Source organism: Esox lucius, chromosome 7 (assembly GCF_011004845.1).
Source record: "Esox lucius isolate fEsoLuc1 chromosome 7, fEsoLuc1.pri, whole genome shotgun sequence".
Taxonomy (NCBI): domain Eukaryota; kingdom Metazoa; phylum Chordata; class Actinopteri; order Esociformes; family Esocidae; genus Esox; species Esox lucius.
Window position 1 is genome coordinate 7,192,388 of NC_047575.1, and position 24,085 is coordinate 7,216,472.

Below are 24,085 nucleotides of genomic sequence, written 5' to 3' on the forward strand. Positions count from 1 at the left end.
GTGGGTCTTCACTTTAGTTGTAATGAATACATTAACTACTTTGATGAAAAGATCGTCACCATTAGAAAACAAATAACTGACTCCTTAAATAGTTATGGTCCTCAAAATCTCAGTTGTACAAAAAATTTCCTGAACCTCCCTGACCAGGTGTCAATGGAGACACTTGAATTTTTTGATACCGTATCGCTCGACACATTTACAAAATTTGTAATGAGTTCTAAACCCACAAACTCTCAGCTAGACCCGATTCCAACAAAATTACTTAATTGAAGCTATTTCCTGTGCTAGGTCAGCCAATGCTAAACATAATAAATTGCTCCCATTCCTCTGGATGCGTACCAAACTCACTAAAAATAGCGGAAATTAAGCCTCTTCTAAAAAAAATCTAATCTGGATCCCAACATATTAAACAATTATAGGCCAATATCGAACCTCCCGTTCCTCTCAAAAATCTTAGAAAAATGTTTTTCTCTACAACTGAATGCCTTCCTAAAGACAAATGACATTTATGAAATACTCCAGTCCGGTTTCAGATCCCATCATAGTACTGAGACTGCACTCGTGAAGGTAACAAATGACCTTCTAATGGCCTCAGACAAAGGTTCCGCCCCTAAATTAGCTACTTTGGAAGCATGCGTTTCAGATATTAGGAACCGGATGACAGAGAATTTCTTGCTCTTAAACTCAAATAAAACAGAAATGCTCGTTTTAGGACCCAAGAAACAAATAGCGTTGTTAGCAGATCTCACTGTGAACCTCGACGGCTGCATGGTCGTATCCCAAAAAACTGTAAAAAACCTTGGCGTTACCCTTGACCCTGACCTCTCCTTTGAAGAACATATAAAATATGTCTCAAGAGTTGCTTATTTTCATCTTCGAAACATTGCAAAAATTTGAAACTTTCTATCAAAAACTGATGCAGAAAAATCTATCCCTGCTTTCGTTACTTCTAGACTAGATTACTGCAATGCTCTTCTCTCTGTTTATCCAGACAAATTAATTAATACACTTCAATTAGTGCTGCACACGGCTGCTAGAATCCTAACTAGAACAAAAAAATTTGAACACATTACTCCTCTCCTGGCGTCCTTACACTGGCTGCCTGTTAGGGTTAGGGCTGATTTTAAGGTTTTTCTCTTAACCTATAAATCAATACATGGACTTGCACCTACTTACCTTGCTGAAATGATCCAGCCATACATACCTACACGTAACCTTAGATCGCAAGATGCAGGCCTATTAATTGTACCTAGAATTTCTAAACAAACAGCTGGCGGCAGGGCCTTTTCTCATAGAGCTCCACTCCTGTGGAATGATCTGCCAATTAAGGTTAGAAATGCAAACTCAAGTGTCTACTAAAAGCGCATATCTACAGCACGGTTTATAATTAGGTATAGCCTGGCCTGGGGGCGTGAAGGTGACCAGTAGGCTTGATACTGTCCACCCTTGCTGTCTTGCCATGTGGGCTCTCGTCGCCACTGGGAGGCCCTCCCTCCAATGCCTTTCGTGGGAAGATTCACTGGCTTGTTGACTCTCTGTTGCGCACTTGTGTAATTGGGCTTTACGCTGCTAGCAATACCCTCATTCAGGGGGGTTGCGATTGGTGGGTGTCCCTTTGGTTGATGCCTGGCAATGTGGGTGGATTGATTTCCTGCCTGTTGGGCCCTGTCCGGGGCCTCCCCCGGGTAGGGCCACAGTGTCACCGGACCCCCCCGTCTCAGTTCCAAGGTGTTACGCTGCTATATTATTGTGCTGGGGGATATGAGGAATGCACTACTAACTTTTCTCAGTCTCCTCCAGTTTTATATTTTAGGATGAGATGAGGTCCTGGTCCACAACTGCGGATTACCTGATTTGGGGGGCCCATTGCTGTCCCTGTCCTTGTCCACCTGGTCATACTTCTGACCTAGTCTAAAATCAAATAGACTCTGGATTTAGCCCAGAGAAATGTATTTATTATTCCAATTGGACTCTTAATATCTCACCCGGCACAGCCAGAAGAGGACTGGTCACCCCTCTGAGCCTGGGTCCTCTCTAGGTTTCTTCCTAAAATTCGACCTTCTCAGGGAGTTTTTCCTAGCCACTGAAATTCAACACTGCTGTTGTTTGCTCCTTGGGGTATAAGGCCGGGTGTCTCTGTAAAGCACTTTGTGACAACTGCTGTTGTAAAAAGGGCTTTATAAATAAATTTGATTGAAATAAAAACATTTGAGTTAAGAGCCCATTACAGTTGTCAATCCTACTAGAGATAAAAGCATGGATGAGCTTCTCTTGGTCTTTTTGGGACACCAAGCCCTTGATTGTGGCTATATTTTTAAGATGATAGAATGCTGTTTTGGTGACCACTTTGATATGACTGTTAAATGTGAACAACAAGATTACACACTTGGCCCTGGTTTTTAGGGCCCAAGAATCCAGCTCTTTACTAATACTTGTTCTTTTTTTTTTGTTACCAAACACAATAATCTCTGTTTTATCTTGGTTTAGTTGTAGAGTATTTTGGTTCATCCAGGTATTTATGTGCTCTATACAGTGTCTATTGAGCTGTTTTCAAACGGTTCGAGAGCCATATATATTTGAGTATCATCTGCATAGCCATGTTAGGTAATGTTTTTGTTCTGTTGAATTTGGCCAGGAGGTAGCATATAGAGATTGAACAGAAGCGGTCCGAGAACTGATCCCTGGGGAACTCCACATGTCATAGCCACCCTATCAGATTCATGATTACCAATGGTGACAACGTAACTCTGGCCATCTAGATAAGATCTGAACCAATTAAGGACTGTCCCGGAGAGTCCTACCAATTTTCCTATCTAGAAGTGTTCTATGATCTAGAGTGTCAAATGCTGCACTGAGATCTAATAGAACCAGAACTGTTATTTTATCGGAATCAGTATTCAGCCATATATCATTTAAAACCTTTATCAGGGCCGTTTGAGTACTGTGTTGAGGTCAGAAGCCTGAAGAAACCGCTTGAGTTCACAAAATTGCTGAGTTGATTGAAGAAAACATTTCCAACTGTATTGGCTATAAAAGGGAGATGAGAAACAGGTCTATAGTTGTTCAATATATATGCATCCAGTGTTCTCTTTTTGGAGGAGTGTTCCACATATCTCCAGGAGAAAGGTGATGCTGTGGTAAATAGACTGGAGTATAAAATGACTGACAGATTTAGCACTCTGAAAACCAGGCTGGTTCATCAGAACAAGACATTTGAGCAGGAACATGATCTCAAAGACAAGGGTAGGTTTTATATAATCAAATTGGAACATACAGAAAAGTATTTGACGTAAATAGGAATTTCATAAGAGTTTCAGCATGTTTTCCTGTATTCAACATCAATGTTTTTTCTAGTGAAGCTTTACCCTCCTGCCAACCTCTCATTGGTGATGAGCGAAGCCCCAGAGCTGAATCTGTCCTGGAACCATAGCAGGATACACCACTGCTTTGAGAGTGAAGTGCGCTATAGAATAAACAACGACAAGTGGCAGGTGGGCTGGGGAGGAACTGGAGGACTCTGTGGACATATTAACATACTGTTCATGTTTCAGCAACAAATACAGTTTTTGACAACTTTCTCTACACTTTTCAGTTAATATTTTTTTTTCTTAGAGTACTTCTCCAAGGCGGGAATGGACTTATACTGTACATTTCCTCTCAGAAAGTCGGTATGAGTTTCAAGTCAGGACAAGGATACACGATGGCTGTGGTGAGTCCAAGTTCTGGAGTGAATGGAGTCAGATCATCCTCTGGGATTCCATGAAGGGAAATTACACCACAGGTACATGAATAGAAATGATCCCTCTTGTTTAATTGCTTTGAGAATGTGCTCAGAGGTCTTTCAGGACTTTGTTACACCAAGAACAATGTAATTATTTATTTTGTCCTGTTTCTTTGTCCCAGACATATCTTTGTGAAACATTGCTGTTATTTGTGGGTACCTTGGTACTGTTAATGTTGGCCTGCATGCTAGTCTATTGGGAAGGTGGGATTGCCAGCCAAAGTTAGCCCCACACCTAGACCCCCAATAGAGATTTAGTAGTAAACATACATTGGAAATGCTCAATTCTTCCTCTTAAATAAGCTATACTCTGTTTCTGAGTTGACTTTATGTTTTTGTAGAGAACGGCTGAGATTTATCCTCATTCCCATTGTGCCTAATCCAGGCAAGAATCTGATGGTCCTTCTTGACAGTGACAATGAAGAGGTAATGATTGTTACTTCTTGGTATTATTTCAATCTTCATATTTATCTAATAAGTGTTATTGTTACAATTCCATTGCATGTAACCTTTATGTTTGAAGGGATTGCCACACATCTCCAAGCACATTAGCTTCCAACCCAACTTTACAGAGTTGACCTGTTCTGTTAGTGAGTACACATGGATTCCCCTAACTGGCAGCATCAGTGAGTCTGAGAGCAACCTCTCCAACCCAACCAACCAGTCAGACTGCCTATCCTCATGCTCCTCCTCAGCTTCCACTCTTCCTGACAAGTGAAAATTAAAAGGCAGGTATTGAGTGAAAAAAATGTATGTCCTTGTTTTTACAGTTTTTCTCAATCACCTTGGCTCATTGAAGAACTTCACAGAAAACATGTATTTTCATTCATTTATTTCTTTTCCAAGAGCATGTAGCTGCTGATCAGTGTTGTGATGTACCTTCATGTTCAAAAATGGCAGTGATTGTGCTGTAGGCAAGCTCCATATAAATACTTCCAAACTTGGTTGGTAAGATTGTGATCCTATTTCTATACTATGTCACCTGGCAGGTAATTTGCCAATTTAGCAGACATCACAAACATTCCATGTCATAGCTATTTATGGTATATACAGTGGGGAGAACAAGTATTTGATTAACTGCCGATTTTGCAGGTTTTCCTACTTACAAAGCATGTAGAGGTCTGTAATTTTTATCATAGGTACAGTTCAACTGTGAGAGACAGAATCAAAAATCCAGAAAATCAAATTTTTAAGTAGTTAATTTGCATTTTATTGCATGACATAAGTATTTGATACATCAGTAAAGCAGAACATAATATTTGGTACAGAAACCTTTGTTTGCAATTACAGAGATCATACGTTTCCTGTAGTTCTTGACCAGGTTTGCTCTTACTGAGGGAAGGAGGTTGTTGGCCAAGATCTCGCGATACATGGCCCCATCCATCCTCCCCTCATTACTGTGCAGTCGTCCTGTCCCCTTTGCAGAAAAGCAAAGGGGACAGGTTTCCACCTCTATGCTTCACGGTTGGGATAGTGTTCTTGGGGTTGTACTCATCCTTCTTCTTCCTCCAAACATGGTGAGTGGAGTTTAGACCAAAAAGCTCTATTTTTGTCTCATCAGACCACATGACCTTCTCCCTTTCCTCCTCTGGATCATCCAAAAGGTCATTGGAAAACTTCAGACAGGACTGGTTTATGCAGGGGTACCTTGCTGCGCTGCAGGAATTTAATCCATGACAGCGTAGTGTGCATAGCTGACATTGTGGAGAGGTTGGAGTCTGTTTGATTGAGTGTATGAACAGGTGTCTTTTATACAAGGTAACGAGTTCAAACAGGTGCAGTTAATACAGGTAATGAGTGAAGAACAGGAGCGCTTCTTAAAGAAAAACTAACAGGTCTGTGAGAGCCGGAATTCTTACTGGTTGGTAGGTGATTAAATGCAAATTAATTATTTAAAAATCATACAATGTGATTTTCTGAATTTTTGTTTTAGATACCGTCTCTCACAGTTGAAGTGTACCTATGATAAAAATTACATAACTCTACTTTGTAAGTAGGAATACCTGCAAAATCGGCAGTGTATCAAATACTTGTTCTCCCCACTGTACAGGTCTGAAATATTTTGATAATTGAATGGATCATTTTGCATGTGATGGCTGACATGGTGAAAGAATGTTTAGAAGTTGTAAAGAATATGACAAAATCACTGAGAATCAACTTATCAGTTTTGATCAGCAAGCCATGTGCATGTAGGTATTGTGCAAATTGTAGACAATTGTACTTACTCTTTTGTGCACATGTCATAACGTGCAATTTGCACAAGAAATTCAAATCTGTTGTGAACAAGAAACTAATTGTCAAGAGATTTATCCCATGAACTGTGCTAGATGCTTATCCCAAGGGGAAGCCACATTAGCTATAATGTTAGTATGATAGTAATTAATCAATGTGAAATCCTGATGATTCAATACTACGCTACTTCTCCTTCAGCCATTGATGTAAACGATATTTTAGAAACCTTGGGGGTTATTACTGGCATCAGCAGTAGCAGTGGCTATATTTATATCCCTTAGCCATGACATTGTATTGAAATGTCAACTATGGACTTTTTAACCAACCAAGCCCTTGCCGTGTCAAGATGTGGTTTTTGTATAATTTAGATACTATAATATTTGGTTCTTTTTCAAAGAATTCAGCGTTGATTAAAGCTCCGGAAGAAATTAAGAGACGACTGCTCCATTTTCTTTCCTTTCCAAAAAAGTTGAAAAGGAAGGTTTTCAACTTTGAGGAACAGAAGGGACCACTGCAAATTGAACGCTTCTGTTTCTCACTCAAAACTTTCCTTTTCAACTTTTTTGAAAGGAAAGAAAAAGGTGCAGTGGTCTCTTCATTTCTTCCGGAGCTGTATTTGATTATATGATTTTGCAGACATTAGATCCTTTGGAATATTGAAATTGCATAGCTGACTATAATAATTTTTGGTTTTCATTCAGAAACCCAGTGCGTCTTGTAATGTTATAATAATGTTAGGTTTTCATTCAGAGACTTAATGCGTCTTGAAATGTTATAATAATGTTACGTTTTCATTCAGAGACCAAGTGCGTCTTGTTATGTTCTAATAATGTTAGGTTTTCATTCAGAGACTCAATGCGTCTTGTAATGTTATAATAATGTTAGGTTTTCATTCAAAGACCCAGTGCGTCTTGTAATGTTATAATAATGTTAGGTTTTCATTCAGAGGCCCAGTGTGTCTTGTAATGTTATTTTTTTTAAGAAAAGAGGCTAATGATATAATACATAGAAATCATTTAGATTTTATTCTGGATCAACATTATAAATGTTTGTCTTTAACAATGCAATGTGTGCTATGCTGTAATCCTGTTATTGGAATTGACTGACCAGATGATACTTTTCACACAGTATTACAAATAATTTTATCTTGCCTTTGTTTTCAAGGATGATTTGCATGACTGCCTTTTCCTTATGTTTGCTTATTTAATGTTTACTTACAATAATGAAATCTAAAATGTAGCTTCATGGTTTCAAATCACATTTATTTTTTTGGTTTATCAATCAGTCAATAAAATGTATTTATATTAGCCCTTTTTACAACTGCAGCTGTCACAAAGTGCTTTTACAAAACACCCAGCCTGAAACCCCAAGGAGCAAACAACAACAGAATTGAATTTCATTGGCTAGGAAAAACTCCCTAAGAAGGACAATATTTAGGAAACATTTTAAGAGTACAAATTGTAATAGTTAATAAATGCATGTGGGCTGAGTCCAGAGTCTACTAAACCTAGTCCAGGTCAGCAGCATGGCCAGACGGACAAGGACCCAGGTTGTCCCTGTCAGCAGAGGGGCAGCTGAAATCCTCAGGTATCGTCATGATTTGGAACACAACCAGGAGGACTTTGGACAGGAACAGTCTATGCAGCGTGTTGCATCCACTACTGTGCGAATGTATGTTTGTGCAGCGAAAGATTGCATGGAGTGGCCCTCTAAAATAAGTTAATAATAAAAGTAATAATAATTTATTAAATTGTAAAGTGCTTTTCTTTACAGAGGAATAATCTCAAAGTGCATGAAAAAGAAGAGAATATAATAATAATATTAAATAAAAAATATATACAGAATATATACATTTCACTATAATGATAATACAATAAAGTAAAATGACAATACATTTTATTATATAATAATGTACATTATAATTTGATTAAAGAGAAGTGTAGGCCAACTGAAAGATGTGTGTCTTAAGGCCTGCTTTAAAAGCCATGGCTGTCTGTGCAGGTTAGCTAGATTAATTTACACAACATGAAATTCGAAGACCACAAACAATTTAGGGGGAATATAAGAATTGCTTCTAGTTATTATTACTTTTTCTAACGTGAACATCCTCTGGGTTGTCTGACAAGAAAGATGTCAGATCAATTCAAAGCCTCAGGACCTGAGAGATGCTTATGTTCCGCCCAGCAAATTTCTTTACATTGATGTTTATGAACCACAAACTGTTGGAGTTGGGCGGAACCGATACACGACATATGAAGTCCGAATATGGGTAGGTTGCTATAGCTAGATATGTCTTCACATATAGTTGAAAGGAACTACAGAAATTTTCAGGTAGTTAGCTTATGTTATATACTGGAAAATCGAGGCCCAGGATTTGGTTTGGCCTACTTATCTGGCTTATGTAGCTAGCTAACTAGCACTGTGAGCTACAGAAGTGGTTGATATTAGGTACTTTTAGGCATTTTATACTACCAGTGTTAGCTAGCGAGTTAGCGTTTCATTGCTGGCAGTTTTCTTTGACAAAATGTTTTAATACATTTTTGTTTCTGTTTACAATGAATGCAGACAAACCTATCGATTTCTAGGTTGAAGGATTCTATTGTTCGAAGAAGATATAGTGACTATGGGGCTGAACAATGAGTTGGAATGAGACATTAGGTCACTACAGTAGTAGTTCACAATTTATTTTGTTTTGGGAAATATGCTTGGAATATAGGACATTACTACACTGCTCAAAAAGATTAAGGGAACACGTCACCACAGTATAACACCAGGTCATTTACACTTCAGGGATATCAATCTGTCCAGATTGGGAGCATAAGCGATTGTGAATCAGTGTCACATCTTTTAGTGCAAATGAAAGTGACAACAGGTGTAGTGGAGAGGCAAAAGCAAGAATACCCCCAAAAAGGGAATGGTTTTGCAGGTGGTGGCCATTGTCAATTGCTCTCTCCTTATCCTTCCTGACTGATTCTTCTAGTTTTGCTAGTGTCCTAGTCACTACGGGTAGCATGAGGCGTTACTTGCAGTCCATTCAGGTTGCACTGCTTGTCCAGCTCCTCCAGGATGGCACATCCATACGTGCCATCGCAAGGTTTGCTGTGTCTCTCAGTACAGTCTCAAAAGCATGGATGAGATACCAGGAGACGGGCCATTACACAAGGAGAGCTGGACAGGGCCATATAAGGTCCTCAACCGAACAAGAGGGTTGGTATCTGCTCCTTTGTGCAAGGAGGAACATGAGGAGCACTGCCAGAGCCCCACAAAATGACTTCCAGCGGGCTACTAGTGAGGAGTAATGGCAGACCAATGAAACATAATGAGAGTTCTGCATAACATTGGCTTGCATGTAAATAACCATACGAAAGCAGGTCTGGAGTACGCGGAATGTAACTGCTATAATTCCGTGCACAAATGGAAACAGATCCACGCACAAACTTTTATTAAAAAATGCATATTTAACAAAACATTAAAATGTTTACATTGATTACAAATCTTTTTGTTTTAATTCAGATACTAGTTTACAAACAAAGTTAGGCAGTGTTTGTTTGTGAATAGTGAAATACATTTGGCCATATATTTGTTTTAACCTTTCCATTTCGGAGTTTTATGCTGTGTATATATGGATCATGATTGATATTTGTGACTTCTATGCTGTGAATTCAAACATTAAGTCAGTGTTGACAAACATTGTGTAACTGTTCCACCTCCACAGCTGTATCTTTACATTTCTCAGCTTGCCTTAGACTATCTTTTGTTAGTTCTTAGTTGTGTGTGGGTGGGGGTGGTTTTTCAGACAACGTTGTTATACATATTTACATATCATATCATATTGTTCATAATTATGTAATAACCAGTTCAAACACGTTGGACAATATTGTGTGCTTGGTAGACAGTGTGTTTCGGTTTTATTATGTTAAAGAGTAAAGCATATGACCTTTGCAAGAGGAATTGGAGCACGCATTTTTCTGCTGAGCGTAGGTGTATGAATGAAAAAGACAACGAACACCCACACGCAAATTTTAAATACAAGCAAAGACCTGGCTTCAGTTCTTCGTACTGGACATAAAAATGGTTGGAATCTGGTTATTCCTTCTCATCTCTCTCCAAGGATATAAGGCTTCATTCACCCCTAGTAAGATCTTTCTATTGGAATATTGATTTTGAATATATTTATATCAATATATTATTATTATTCATGCTTCAACTTGTCATTGGTCTTCTCTCATTGCCAGTTAGAGGTTTTATCTTGGTTAAATGTTTTGGCATTATTGAAATAATAGGTACCATTGTTATGTTATGCCAGGTCCTTTAGCAATTAAATTAATCAAACTACTGAACATTGTTATGAAATAAATGAACTATGAAAAAAAATAGAAACAAAGAGAAAACAACTAGGTAACAACATGGTAACTACACATAAATGCTTAGCATGTTTCTGCAGAAATTAAAAGGTAATTGCTAGGAAGTTTTTCCAAAAAAAATTTTTATAACTGAGATGGCAACATGGATAAGCACGCTAGGGATGAGCATGCTAATTACCATTCATCATTTGTTCTTGCTTAAATAAAAATGAGACTTAAAGGAAATCAGCAGAGAGTGATCAATTAACAATCAAAATATGGCAACTACACATAAACAGTTCATATGTCTTACCTCAAGAAAAACATGCATGTTTTCAACACTTGCTTTAAATGTATTTTTTTATTTTATTTAACCAATATATGCATATCAAACTTTTTTTGAAACAAACAACATACAGCTAGACTTTCCCAGGGAGGCTGAGAAGTGTGATACCCCTGTAATTGGCACTCACCCTCTGGTCCCCCTTTTTGAACAGGGGAATCACCACCCCAGTCCGCCACTCCTTAGGTACTTTCTCCTTAGGCAGCTTTCAACATTTCTGGACGGATCTCGTCAATCCCGGAGCTTTGCCACTGTGGAGTTGTTTGACTACCTCAGTGACTTCTGCCATGGAGATTGACGATGCTTCCCCATCAGCCTCCAGCTCTGCCTTCACTATAGAGGGCGTGTTAGTGGGATTTAGGAGTTCCTCAAAGTGTTCCTTCCATCGCCCAATTACCTCCTCAGTTGAGGTCAACAGTGTTCCATCCTTACTGTACACAGCTTGGATAGTTCCCCATTATGCCCTCCTGAGGTGGCCCTTCGGGTCTGTCGGTACACTGCAACTGTCTCCGGAGTCCTCTGGGATAACATATGTCGGAAAGCCTCTTTCTTCAGTCAGACAGCTTCCCTGACCACCAGTGTCCAGAGAGGGCAACTCCAGAGAAGAACAAAGTCCATCCCCTATCCAGGAGTACGGTTTCAAAACCGAGACTGTGTGTGGATGTAAACCCCACCAGATCTAATTGATAGCGCTCCACCTCCCTCAGAAGTTCCGGCTCCTTCCCCCACAGAGATGTGACGTTCCACGTCCCCAGAGCCAGCCCCTGTCTCCCGGGTCTGGTCCGTTGCGGCCCCTGGCCTTCACTGCCACCCATATGGCAGCGCACCCGACCCCAGTGGTTCCTCCCATGAGTGGTTGCTTTTTCGGGCTATGCCCGACTGGGCTCCGTGGCAAACCCGGCCACCAGGCGCTCCCCGGGCGAGCCCTCCATCTGGGCCTGGCTCCAGACGGGGGCCCCGGGCTTCCTCTGGGCAGGGTAACTCCTCCTCTTCCTTTTTTTTTTACCATTCTTAGTCTGGCTCCTCCCCTGAGACCACTTTGCCACGTCAACCCTACTAGGAGCACTAAGGCCCGGGAAAACACAGCCCTCAGGTTCTTAGGAACACACAAACCTCTCCACCACAATAAGGTGATGGTTCCCGGAGAGGTCTTCCTGGGAAAGTCTACTCAAAGGTACTGGAAAGGAGGGTTCGGCAGATAGTCAAACTTCAGATTGAAGAGGAACAATGCGGATTCCGTCCTGGACGCGGAACAACCGACCAGCTCTTTACTCTTGCAAGGATCCTGGAGGGGGCCTGGGAATATGCCCATCCAGTGTTTTGTGGATCTGGAAAAGGCGTATGTGGATTTTGTGGATCTGGAAAAGGGTCCCCCTGGAGATTCTGTGGGAGGTGCTGCAGGAGTATGGGGTGAGGAGGTCCCTTCTGAGGGCTATCCAATCCCTGTACGTCCAAAGTGAGAGCTGTGTTCGGGTTCTCGGTAGTAAGTCGGACTCGTTCCAGGTGGGGGTTGGCCTCCGCCAAGGCTGCGCTTGGTCACCAATCCTGTTTGTAACTTTTATGGACAGGATATCGAGGCGTAGTCGGGGTGGGGAGGGGTTGCAGTTCGGTGGGCTGGGGATCTCATCGCTGCTTTTTGCGGATGATGTGGTCCTGATGGCATCATCAGTCTGTGACCTTCAGCACTCACTGGACCGGTTCGCAGCCGAGTGGAAAGCAGTTGGGATGAAGATTAACACTTCTACATCTGAGGCCATGGTTCTCAGCAGGAAACCGATGGAGTGCCTACTCCGGGTAGGGAATGAGGCGTTACCCCAAGTAAAGGACTTCAAGTATCTCAGGGTCTTGTTTGCGAGTGAGGGGACAATGGAACGGGAGATTGGCCAGAGAATCGTAGCAGCAGCGGCGGTATTGCATTTGCTTTACCACACCATTGAGACGAAAAGAGAGCTGAGCCGGAAGGCAAAGCTATCGATATACCGGTCATTTTTCCTTCCTACCCTCACCTATGGTCATGAAGGCTGGGTTGTGACCGAAAGAACAAGATCGAGAATAAGAACAAGAACAAGCGGCTGAAATGGGTTTTCTCAGAAGGGTGGCTGGCTTCTCCCTTAGAGATAAGGTGAGAAGCTCAGCCATCCGTGAGGAACTCGGAGTAGAGCCGCTGCTCCTTTGCATCGAAAGGAGCCAGTTGAGGTTGTTCGAGCATCTGGTAAGGATGCCCCTAGGACGTCTCCCTAGGGAGGTGTTCCAGGCATGTTTAGCTGGAGAAGACCTCGGGGTAGGCCCAGGACTAGGTGGAGAGATTAGATTTAGACACTGGCCTGGGAACGCCTCGGGATCCCCCAGTCAGAACTGGCAAATGTGGCTCGGGAAAGGGAAGTTTGGGGTCCCCTGCTGGAGCTGATGCCCCCGCGATCTGATACCAGATAAGCGAATGAAGATGAGATGAACATACAGATACAGAAGACTGCTACAAACCAACTTTCAGCACTTCTTGCTCTTGTTCCTCTTTTTAAGTCTCCTTTTCTCCATCAGTATGAGTCCAAATACCCTGATAAACAATATCTTTCATCTAGAAATATATAAAAGAGGCTTATGTGAAGACATTATCTCCACTACATTTTGATCTGTAGATGACAGCAAACATTAATGAAATATAAAAATGTAATTATTACTTGAATCGTTGTTTGTAATCTAATAAAATGGCACAACATAACCACCCTGCCAATTTATTTTTATTAAATAGAACACTACTGTACTTTAAAAGTTGAGGAGTTACATTCTGTCAACACTGCTTTTAGAAAAACAAGTGTGTCAATAAAAACCTTTAAAAATGGTCCACAATGTATTTCATAACAGTTTAAATAGCCCCTTGAAGTCAATGAGCCCAAAGGTAATGATTCGGTTTTTATACTTAAGTTACAAAGAAACTGATATATTTCTATTAATCATCTACTAGAATCACTATCATACCTCTGCCATGAAATTCTATGTTTGAATGCAAATGGTTTGATGACATGGGGGCAAATAAGTTACATATTTTACACCATTTTGTGGATACTGTTGTGACAAATTCTGGAATGAATCTTAATTCCTTCAGGTTTATATAATGTTTTTAAAATATTTACAGATCGCAGTAGTTTTAATTAAAAGAAACTGCTTGGTTAACTGAACCGTAATTTAGGCCCAGTTTAAAATCCCAAAGGCATCTAACTGTTATAAATCTACAGTTTTTAAAAGTCTGTTTTACATGGGACAGCGTATATAAGTTACACTTTTGTTTATAAAATTCTGTATCCACCAATCTTTTGTCAGCTTCTGAATTGTCTTTGGGAGTGAATGGCCTGCGAGCAATGATGTATGTGGCATATTGTAGCCTATTTAACAATGTATATGTTTTACACATGGCATCTGTTGGTATTCTTGGCTGTGCTGCAAATGTTCTGAATATTCGATGATCAATCAATCAAATGTATTTATAAAAGCCCTTTTAACATCAGCACTTGTCAAAAAGTTGGAAGAGGGGTCGCAATTTAGGAAGAAAAATAAGTTGTAATAATTAATGAATGCATGTGGGCTGTGTCCAGATTCTATAAAACCTAAGGGGTGGTTGTACCTGTCCTTGATCTTTCATATATCATCTTGATCTGTAACATAACCGGTACTCAGGAGGTGTGGGACAAGACCTCATGTCCTCCTAAGTTTAAACAGTGCAAAAGACAATGAAAATGTAGAGACTGCAATCCTTGGATTTACAAGGATTTACAGTGAAGAACTAGAATTGACCCTACGCCCTGGGGACAATAATATCACAGCGTAAAACATTGGCGCTGAGACGGGGGGTCCAGTGACACAGTGGCCCTATCCGGGGGAGGCCCCGGACCTGGCCCAACAGACAGGAAGTATATTCATTTCACCTGTGTTTAGCCCTCACCTGTTTCTGTTCTCCTCGTTTGTCTGTGTATTTAATTCGGCCATTTTCTCCCTGTCAGTGTTGGTCATTGTGCTTGTGTGCCTGTTATGTTTGTGTCCTCCTGTGCTCCTGTGCTCCTGAACCATTGAATCCCTGAACTCTTGAGTAGTTTTGTAGTGCCTGGCGCTCCGTTTGGTTTTCTTTGTTTTTGTTAAATAAAAAGGGGAAACACCTCAACCTTCTGCGCCTGCTTCCATCTCCTACTATACAACATGACAGAATGACCAACCCAACCCAAAGGAGGCAGCAGAAGTAGACGGTAGGGGAACTCCTCGGATGGCCTGATTCAGACTCCGAGGAGGAGGACCCCTACCGTCACCCCTTGGACCGCTGGTTCCCCCGGTGGCCATCACAGAGCCCAGGCCTGCGTCAGCCACGGCGACGCCAACGCCGGCAACATTCCGGCAACGCCGCTCATTCCAGCTCCATGGCCCTCCACCGCCCCCGATCCAGCTCCGCGGCCTTCCGCCGCCCCAGTTCCAGCTCCGCGGTCTTCCGCCGCCCCCGATCCAGCTCAGCGGCCTTACACCGCCCCTGATCCAGTTCCGCGGCCTGCCCCAGTCTCTGCTCCAGCTCCGCGGCCTGCCCCAGTCCCTGCTCCAGCTCCGCGACCTGCCCCAGTCCCTGCTCCAGCTCCGCGACCTGCCCCAGTCCCTGCTCCAGCTCCGCGACCTGCCCCAGTCCCTGCTCCAGCTCCGCGACCTGCCCCAGTCCCGTACGTGTGGGGCTGCAAGACCTTCATCGCCGCCGACTTGGAGCCATTTATGCTCTCCCTGCTCACTGACTGGGCACTCGAGTGGGCAGGAGAGCTATGGGGGAGAGGGGACCTCCCTTGTGGTTCCGCGGAGGCGTTCCTCAGGCTCCTACAAGGGGAATTTGGCCTGACAGTGCCCCCTGCTGCCCTGGAGCCACGGCAGCCAGCGCCCCCTGCTTCCCAGGAGATGCAGCCAGCGCCCCCTGCTGCCCAGGAGATGCAGCCAGCGCCGCCAGCGCCCCCTTCTGCCCAGGAGATGCAGCCAGCGCAGCTAGCTCCCCCTGCTGCCCAGTGTCCGCCGCAGCCGCCAGCTCCCCAGTGTCCGCCGCAGCCGCCAGCTCCCCCTGCTGCCCAGTGTCCGCCGCAGCCGCCAGCTCCCCCTGCTGCCCAATGTCCGCCGCCCGAGGAGGATTGGCCCAAGCCACTCGAGGAGGATTGGCCCGAGCCGCCCGAGGAGGATTGGCCAGAGCCGCCCGAGGAGGATTGGCCCGAGCCGCCCGAGGAGGATTGGCCCAGGCCCGGCGATAACTGGCCGCCCGAGCCCGCGGCGACCTCTCCTGCACTGCAGCCGCCGCCTCGTCCCACGGCGCCCTCGCCTGCCCTGCAGCTTACGCCTCGTCCCGCGCCGCCCTCTCCTGCCCTGGAGCCGCCGCCTCTCCCAGCGGCTTCTTCCTCTCCGGTCCTGGCCGCAGCGGCTCCTTCCTCTCCTGATCCGGCCGCAGCGGCTCCTTCCCCTCCGCCGGATCATGCCCCTCCGCCGGCTCCTGCCCCTCAGCTGGATCTCCCGGCTTCTGACCCTCCGCCGGCATCTGACCCTCCGTCGAGTCCTGACCCTCTGCCGGCATCCGCTTCCCCCGGCGCCTGGCCCTCCGCCAACCCTCCCGGTTCCTGACCCTCCATCAGCTTCTGATCCTCCGCTGGCACCTGACCCTCCGTCGACTCTCCGTCGACTCCGTTTGTGTGCGCCTGTGCTCCTGTGCTCCTGTGCTCCTGTGCTCCTGAACCATTGAACCCCTGAACTCTTGAGTATTTTTGTAGTGCCCGGCACTCCGTTTGGTTTTCTTTGTTTTTGTTAAATAAAAAGGGGAAACACCTCAACCTTCTGCGCCTGCCTCCGTCTCCTACTATACAACGTGACACCTATGAAAAAAATTACAGACTTCTACATGCTTTGTAAGTGGGAAAACATGCAAAATCTGCAGTGTATCAAATACTTGTTCTCCCCACTGTATGTTCAACATTGGCTGATCTAGCACAGGAAGTAGCTGGGTTTAGAACTCATTACTAATTTAGTGAACATGTCGAGTGATACAGGGTCAAAAAATGTAAGTATCCCCATTGACACCAGGTCAGAGAAGTTCTGGGTAATCTGATGCTTTGATTGCACTCATTGGGAATAAAATAAATGTCATAGTGCTGATCTTTTTGTCAAAACAAATAGCAGGTTTGATGCCAGTATACTGTATAGACATTCATTACAAAGAGAAAAAATTTGCCACAACGCACTGAAAGAGATGAACAAAGAAATGTATGGAAAAAATAAAAGCAGCTATGAAGAATCTATAATGTTGCAGACAGAAGGCAGGTCATCAGTTAATTACTCTTTTTTTTTAAAACAATATTTATGTTGTTGCATTGACAGTGGTATCTGAATATTTTTAACTTTCATGTGATAAGTGAATCATTCACATCTGTCCCGCATTTTACTGTCAACCATATTTAGATAAACTGTTACAGATAATATAAACTCTTTGAAGATTTAGTCAAATTACAGTGTCAGAGTTGGTAGGGTGGTTCTCGCCATTTTGTGGGGGAGAACTGGTCATATTTATAACACGTCAGCCTTGATACCTATAGAAAGGATAACAATGTGTAAAAAATTGCAGTTTCTATTTCCAATTGCACGCAACCTACTTCCATTCTGGCTTTCATAAAATTGTATGGATGATTCAAGATGAACTCTTCAACTGTTGCTTTTGCAGGTGTCAACTGTCTGATCATGAACCTGGATTATGTCATCTGTAGATGGAGTGAATGGGGGAGCCCAGAGGTGAACTCCACCTTCTTCCACAACAAGTTAGTGTTACGGAAGGAGTCTCGAGTGGGCCCAAGCGCACGACAACATACACAATCAGAGAAACAAAAAGGGTGTTTTAAGGTTGGCTGGAATGGAAGGACTGAGGCAGTTGGGGCTGGGCATGTAGGTAGGTAGGTAGGGTGAGGCAGACAGGACAGCGGGTAGGCAGAGCAGGTGGCTGACAGGCGGGCAGGTGGAGGTGTTTGGAGGCTGGGTAAGGTGGTTCTTGGTAACGGGGAACAAACAGGGTTAGTAGGAAGGAACAACTAAACTGGGTGCTCAAACTATGGTTTGGAGCGGCTGTGAACGTTACTACCTAGTAGTAAATAACAACGATCTAGAACCGGACGGATATATAGGCAGGCTGATAAGGGAATGAATAGCAGGTGTGGAGACTTGAAGGACACCGGGGAAAGCTCCACAAAACACAGACAGACAGGAGAGAGAGAAAGCCTGGCCCGGACGTGAGGAGGTGGTTGTGGAGGGCGTGACAGATAGTGTAATGGCACAACTGTGTCATGTGAAGTAGGAAATTGTTGGTTGGGGGTGTGTTGGTGATACATAGGTACTAATTGACATTCTTCTTTTCATATGGTTTGTCTTTAGTTTCAACACAAGAAATGAGCATATGGAGGAGTGCTCTGCATATCTCCAGGAGAAAGGTTATGCTGTGGGATGTAGATTGGAGTATGAAATGGCTGCCAGGTTTACAACACTACTAACCAAGCTGGTTCATCAGAACAAGACATATGAGCAGAAACATGACCTCAAAGACAAGGGTAGGTTTTCTATAATCAATTCGGAATATACAGATAAGTATTTGACATAAATAGGATTTTCTCAAAAGTTTCAGCATGTTTCCCTGTATTCAACATCAATGTTTTTTCTAGTGAAGCTTTACCCTCCTACAAACGTCTCAGTGGTGATGAGCGAAGCCCCAGAGCTGAATCTGTCCTGGAACAATAGCAGGATACACCACTGCGTTGAGAGTGAAGTGCGTTATAGAAAAAATAACGACAAGTGGCAGGTGGGCTGGGGATGAACTGGAGGACTGTGTGGACATATTAACATACTGTTCATGTTTCAGCAACTTTCTGTCCACTTTTCATTTCATATATTTTTTTTCTTAGAGTACTTCTCCAAGGCGGGAACAGACTTATACTGTGCCTTTCCCCTCAAAAAGTCGGTATGAGTTTCAAGTCAGGACAAGGATACACGATGGCTGTGGTGAGTCCAAGTTCTGGAGTGAATGGAGTCAGATCATCTTCTGGGATTCCATGAAGGGAAATAACACTACAGGTACATGGATAGAAATGATCTCTCTTGTTTAATTGCTTTGAGGATGTGCTCAGAGTTCTTTCAGGGCTTTGTTATGCCAAGAACAATGTAATTATTTATTTTGTCCTGTCTCTTGGTCCCAGACATATCTTTGTGAAAACATTGCTGTCATTTGTGGGTTCCTTGGTACTGTTAATGTTGGCCTGCATGCTAGTCTATTGGGGAAGGTGGGATTGCCAGTTCAACCATTTTGCATTTAATGTCTTATGCAATTAACTAAATGCCTAGATGTTTTGGGTGGGAAGACTATTCAACAGAGAACCAGTAAAATATAACAATCAATTGCACGAATGTACCAAAGCACTGGATGTTTTTCTCTAAAGAATGGGAAATTGCATTTATGCTGTGCACAAGTGACTAGGTGACGTGGAGGTTGAACAAGTCTTTTTGAGAATTTCAGTTGTGATCTGAGAAATGTACCAAAGCGACTGAGAAAATGTTGAACTAATGCCTAGATTTTTTTTGGTGGGGTAAGACTCTTCAACAGAGAACCAGTATAACACATTTTGATCAACATCACATAAGCAATTGATAATGTAGGAAAGAGAGGGCAGTTGGGATGCCCTCTCTCCAATGCCATTGGGGGCGGAGTCACTGGCTTGTTGTTGTCTGTCTGTTGCACACTTGTGCAATTGGGATGTACTCTGCTGGCAATACCCGGCCCACGTTCAAGGTGGTTGCAATTGGTGGAGGTCCCTTTGGTTGATGCTTGGCAATGTGGGTGGATTGACTTCCTGCCTTTTGGGCCCTGTCCGGTGCCTCCCCCAGATAGGGCCACAGTGTAACTGGACCCCCCTGTCTCTGTGCCAAGGTCTTATGCTGCTATATTATTTTGCTGGGGGAGTAGGGTCAGTTCTCCCTATCCACAATAAATCCCTGTAGATCTCATCATCATCATTTTCTTCCGCTTATCCGGGGCCGGGTCGCGGGGGCAGCAGTCTAGGCAGAGATGCCCAGACTTCCCTCTCCCTACACACTTCCTCCAGCTCTTCTGGGGGGACACCGAGGCGTTCACACTCGGCTGCAAACCGTCCCAGTGCATGCTGAAGTTCCTGGTTCCCTGTAGATCTAAGGAATGCATTTTCTAAATTTTCCCTGTCTCCTGCCGTTTTAAACATAGGAGGACATGATGTCTTGGCCCACACCTGAGGAGTACCTGGCTTGAAAGACCTGTTGCTGTCCCTGTCCAAAGTCCTCCTGGTTGTGTTGCAGATCAAGACGATACCTGTCACGGCTTCGGTGGGTGGAACAAGGAGGAGCAGGAGAATGGCGTGGTAGAAGGATATTTATTTCTATCCAGTGTAAACACGTATATATGTATCTATATACACGAAGCGTCGCACAGCTCTTTCTACATAGACAGAGACAATCACACACAAAGACAGGGGGAGCAGAGGGAACATATATACCGGGGGGAAACAGCGATGATGAGGAACAGGTGCACTAAACGGGACACAGGTGAAATGTATGATGAGACGGTGGTGTCAGAAGGCCGGTGACGTCGACCGCTGGGGCCCGCCCACTGCAGGGGGAGGTGAACCAGCAGAGGTCGCAGTTGTCACAGTACCCCCCCCTGACGCACTGCCCCAGCCGCGCGACGACGCCGGCCTCGGGGCCGACCCGGGGGGCGCGGAGCAGGGCGGTCCGGCCGACGCTGATGGAATTCGCGGACAAGGACGGGAGCCAGGACGTCCTTCACCGGAACCCAGCTCCGCTCCTCCGGGCCGTACCCCTCCCACTCCACGAGGTACTGGAGGCCCCCCGCCCGGCGCCTCGAGTTGATGATGGAGCGGACAGAGTACGCCGGGGCCCCCTCGATGTCCAGAGGGGGAGGTGGCACCTCCCGCACCTCACACCCCTGGAGGGGACCATCCACCACCGGCCTGAGGAGAGACACATGAAACGAGGGGTTAATACGGTAGTCGGGGGGAAGGCGTAACCGATATGTTACCTCGTTGACTCTCCTCAGGACTTTAAAAGGCCCCACAAACCGCGGGGCCAGCTTCCGGCAGGGCAGGCGGAGGGGCAGGTCCCTGGACGAGAGCCAGACCCGGTCGCCCGGCCGATACACCGGGGCCTCCCCACGGTGGCGGTCTGCAGAGGTCTTTTGACGGCGGACAGCGAGCCGGAGGCGGGATTGTACTGCCTCCCATGTGCCCGCTGCCCGCCGGAACCAGTCGTCCACCGCAGGGGTACCGGTCTGGCTCGGCGTCCACGGTGCCAGGACCGGCTGGTAGCCCAGGACGCACTGGAAAGGCGTCACGCCCGTGGAGGAGTGGTGCAGAGAATTCAGTGCGTATTCCGCCCACGGCAGAAACTCTGCCCACTCCCCCGGCCGGTCCTGGCAGTAGGACCGGAGGAACCTACCCACTTCTTGATTGACCCGTTCCACCTGCCCGTTGGACTGGGGATGGTAGCCCGAGGTAAGGCTGACCGAGATCCCCAGGTGCTGCATAAATGCCTTCCACACCCTAGACGTGAATTGGGGACCCCGGTCAGACACGATGTCCTCGGGCACCCCATAGTGCTGGAAGACGTGTGTGAACAGGGCCTCCGCGGTCTGCAGGGCAGTAGGAAGGCCGGGCAGAGGCAAGAGGCGGCAGGACTTCGAGAACCGATCCACAACGACCAGGATGGTGGTATGGCCCTGGGAAGGGGGGAGATCCGTCAAGAAATCAACAGAAATGTGGGACCATGGTCGTTGTGGAATGGGCAAGGGGTGCAACTTGCCCACAGGTAGGTGCCGGGGTGCCTTACTCTGGGCACACACCGAGCAGGAAGAGACGTATACCCTCACGTCCTTGGCTAAAGTGGGCCACCAGTACTTACCGGCCAGGGCGCGCACTGTTGGCCCGATGCCAGGATGACCGGAGGAGGGAGATGTATGCGCCCAGTAGATGAGGCGGTCGCGGACAGACGCCGGCACATACGTACGGCCCTCAGGGCATGTGGGCGGAGAGGGCTCGTCGCGCTGCGCTCCGGCGATGTCCGCGTCCAGTTCCCATACCACCGGTGCCACGATGCATGACTCCGGGAGCACGGGAGCATCATCCACTGGCCTCTCCTCCGTGTCATGCTGGCGGGACAGCGCGTCAGCCCCGACGTTCTTACTCCCCGGCCTGTAGGTGAGAGTAAACACAAACCGGGTGAAGAACATAGCCCACCTTGCCTGGCGAGGGGTCAGCCTCCTCGCTGCCCGCATGTACTCCAGGTTCCGGTGGTCAGTCCAGACGAGGAAAGGGTGTTTAGCCCCCTCTAACCAGTGCCTCCACGCCGACAGAGCTCGAACCACGGCCAGCAGCTCACGATCACCAATGTCGTAGTTCCGCTCCGCCGCACTGAGCTTCTGAGAGAAGAAGGCACAGGGACGGAGCGTGTTACGACACCCCGTCCGTTGGGAGAGGATGGCACCGAGCCCACAATCGGACGCGTCCACCTCCACGATGAACTGGAGCGACGGGTCGGGATGGGCCAGGACCGGAGCGGTGGTGAAACGGTGTTTCAGTTCCACAAACGCTCGCTCCGCGTCCACGGTCCACCGCAACCGGGTCGCCCCCCCCTTCAGAAGGGAGGTGATCGGAGCTGCGACCTGGCTAAAGCCCCGGATAAACCTCCTGTAGTAATTAGAGAAGCCTAAGAAACGTTGCACGTCCTTAACCGTGGTTGGGGTCGGCCAATTACGCACGGCGTCAATGTGAGGCTCCTCCATAGCCACACCTGTGCTGGAAAAGCGATATCCCAGGAAGGACACAGACGACTGGAAAAACAGACACTTCTCGGCTTTCACGTACAGGTCATGCTCCAGCAGTCGAGCCAGCACTCTGCGCACTAACGAGACATGTTTGGCGCGGGTGGCAGTGAATATCAAGATGTCATCAATATACACTACCACTCCTTCGCACAACAAGTCCCGGAATACGTCGTTGACGAAGGACTGGAAGACTGAAGGAGCATTCATCAACCCGTACGGCATCACTAAATACTCGTAATGGCCAGACGTGGTACTAAAAGCGGTTTTCCACTCGTCTCCTTCCCGGATACGCACCAGGTTATAGGCACTCCTGAGGTCTAATTTTGTGAAAAAGCGGGCCCCGTGCATCCTCTCCACCTCCGCAGAGATCAAAGGGAGAGGGTAGCGGAACAGAATGGTGATCTTGTTCAGCGCCCGGTAATCGATGCACGGGCGCAAACCACCGTCCTTCTTTTTCACAAAAAAGAAACTCGAGGAGACCTGTGACTTGGAGGGCCTGATGTAGCCCTGTTCCAACGCTTCCGTAACGTAGGCGTTCATAGTCTCCGTTTCGGTGCGGGACAGTGGATACACGTGACCCTTCGGGAGTGCGGCTCCGTCAACGAGGTCTATCGCACAATCCCCCAGCCGGTGTGGTGGCAACACAGCAGCCTTGGCTTTGGAGAAAACCGTAGCCAAGTCCCTGTATTCGGGGGGAATGGGCACGGCGGGCGCACTGTCTGGACTTTCCACCGAGGTCGAGCCAACGGAAACACCCAAACACCTACCCTGGCACTTCCGCGACCACCCCGACAGACGTCGACTAGACCAGGAGATGAAGGGGTCGTGTAGGGACAACCAGGAGAAACCTAAAACGACTGGGAACGTGGGTGAGTCGATGATGTGGAATGAAATGGTTTCGCTGTGTCGGCTGTCGGTAATCAGGAGGAGGGGAACAGTGCAACTAGTGACCAGCCCTGACCCTAGTGGCCGGCTGTCTAGAGCTCTCACGGGCAGGGGGGTGTCGAGGTCCTGGAGGGGTATGTGCGACCGTAGGGCAAAAGACCTATCCATGAAATTCCCGGCTGCGCCTGAGTCTACCAGCGCCTTACACCGGGCAAGCAGCGGAAATCCGGGGAACCTAACAGGGACAGTGCACATAGAGAGGGAAGAGGTTAGTGGCGAATGTGCATGTGCTACCTGGGGTGATGCGGAAGTGCCCTGCCTGTCGCCTCTTGACTCAGGGAGGGAGGTGCGGTGTGGTGCAGTATTACGGCCTCGTTGCCCCCTGGAGGCACTCCGCACCTGCCCTCCCCGACGTCTGCCCGGCAGTGCAGCCGCCCCCAATTCCACGGGGACGGCGGTGACGGGTTGGCAGGGTGGAACGGGCGGGCCTCTACCGGGACGTCCTCGGGCAGCTAGCAGGTTGTCGAGACGGATGGAGATGTCCGCCAGTTGGTCAAAGGAGAGGGACACGTCTCGACAAGCCAGCTCCCTCCGGACGTCCTCGC

General features: G+C 46.3%; 1 protein-coding gene and 1 long non-coding RNA gene across 2 annotated transcripts; both read left to right on the forward strand.

Moving 5' to 3' along the window:
* Window positions 1–3,158: 3,158 nt before the first annotated feature.
* Window positions 3,159–20,004, forward strand: LOC114828756 (cytokine receptor common subunit gamma-like). The gene is made up of 4 exons (XM_034293392.1): window positions 3,159–3,243; window positions 3,355–3,491; window positions 18,637–18,805; window positions 19,965–20,004. Exons 1-4 carry the CDS (start codon window positions 3,159–3,161, stop codon window positions 19,991–19,993), a joined length of 420 nt encoding a protein of 139 aa, XP_034149283.1. The 3' UTR covers window positions 19,994–20,004.
* On the forward strand, window positions 10,007–17,508 carry LOC117594723. The gene is made up of 2 exons (XR_004575968.1): window positions 10,007–10,148; window positions 17,412–17,508. It is a non-coding gene; the product is annotated as an uncharacterized LOC117594723 (long non-coding RNA).
* Window positions 20,005–24,085: the final 4,081 nt, after the last annotated feature.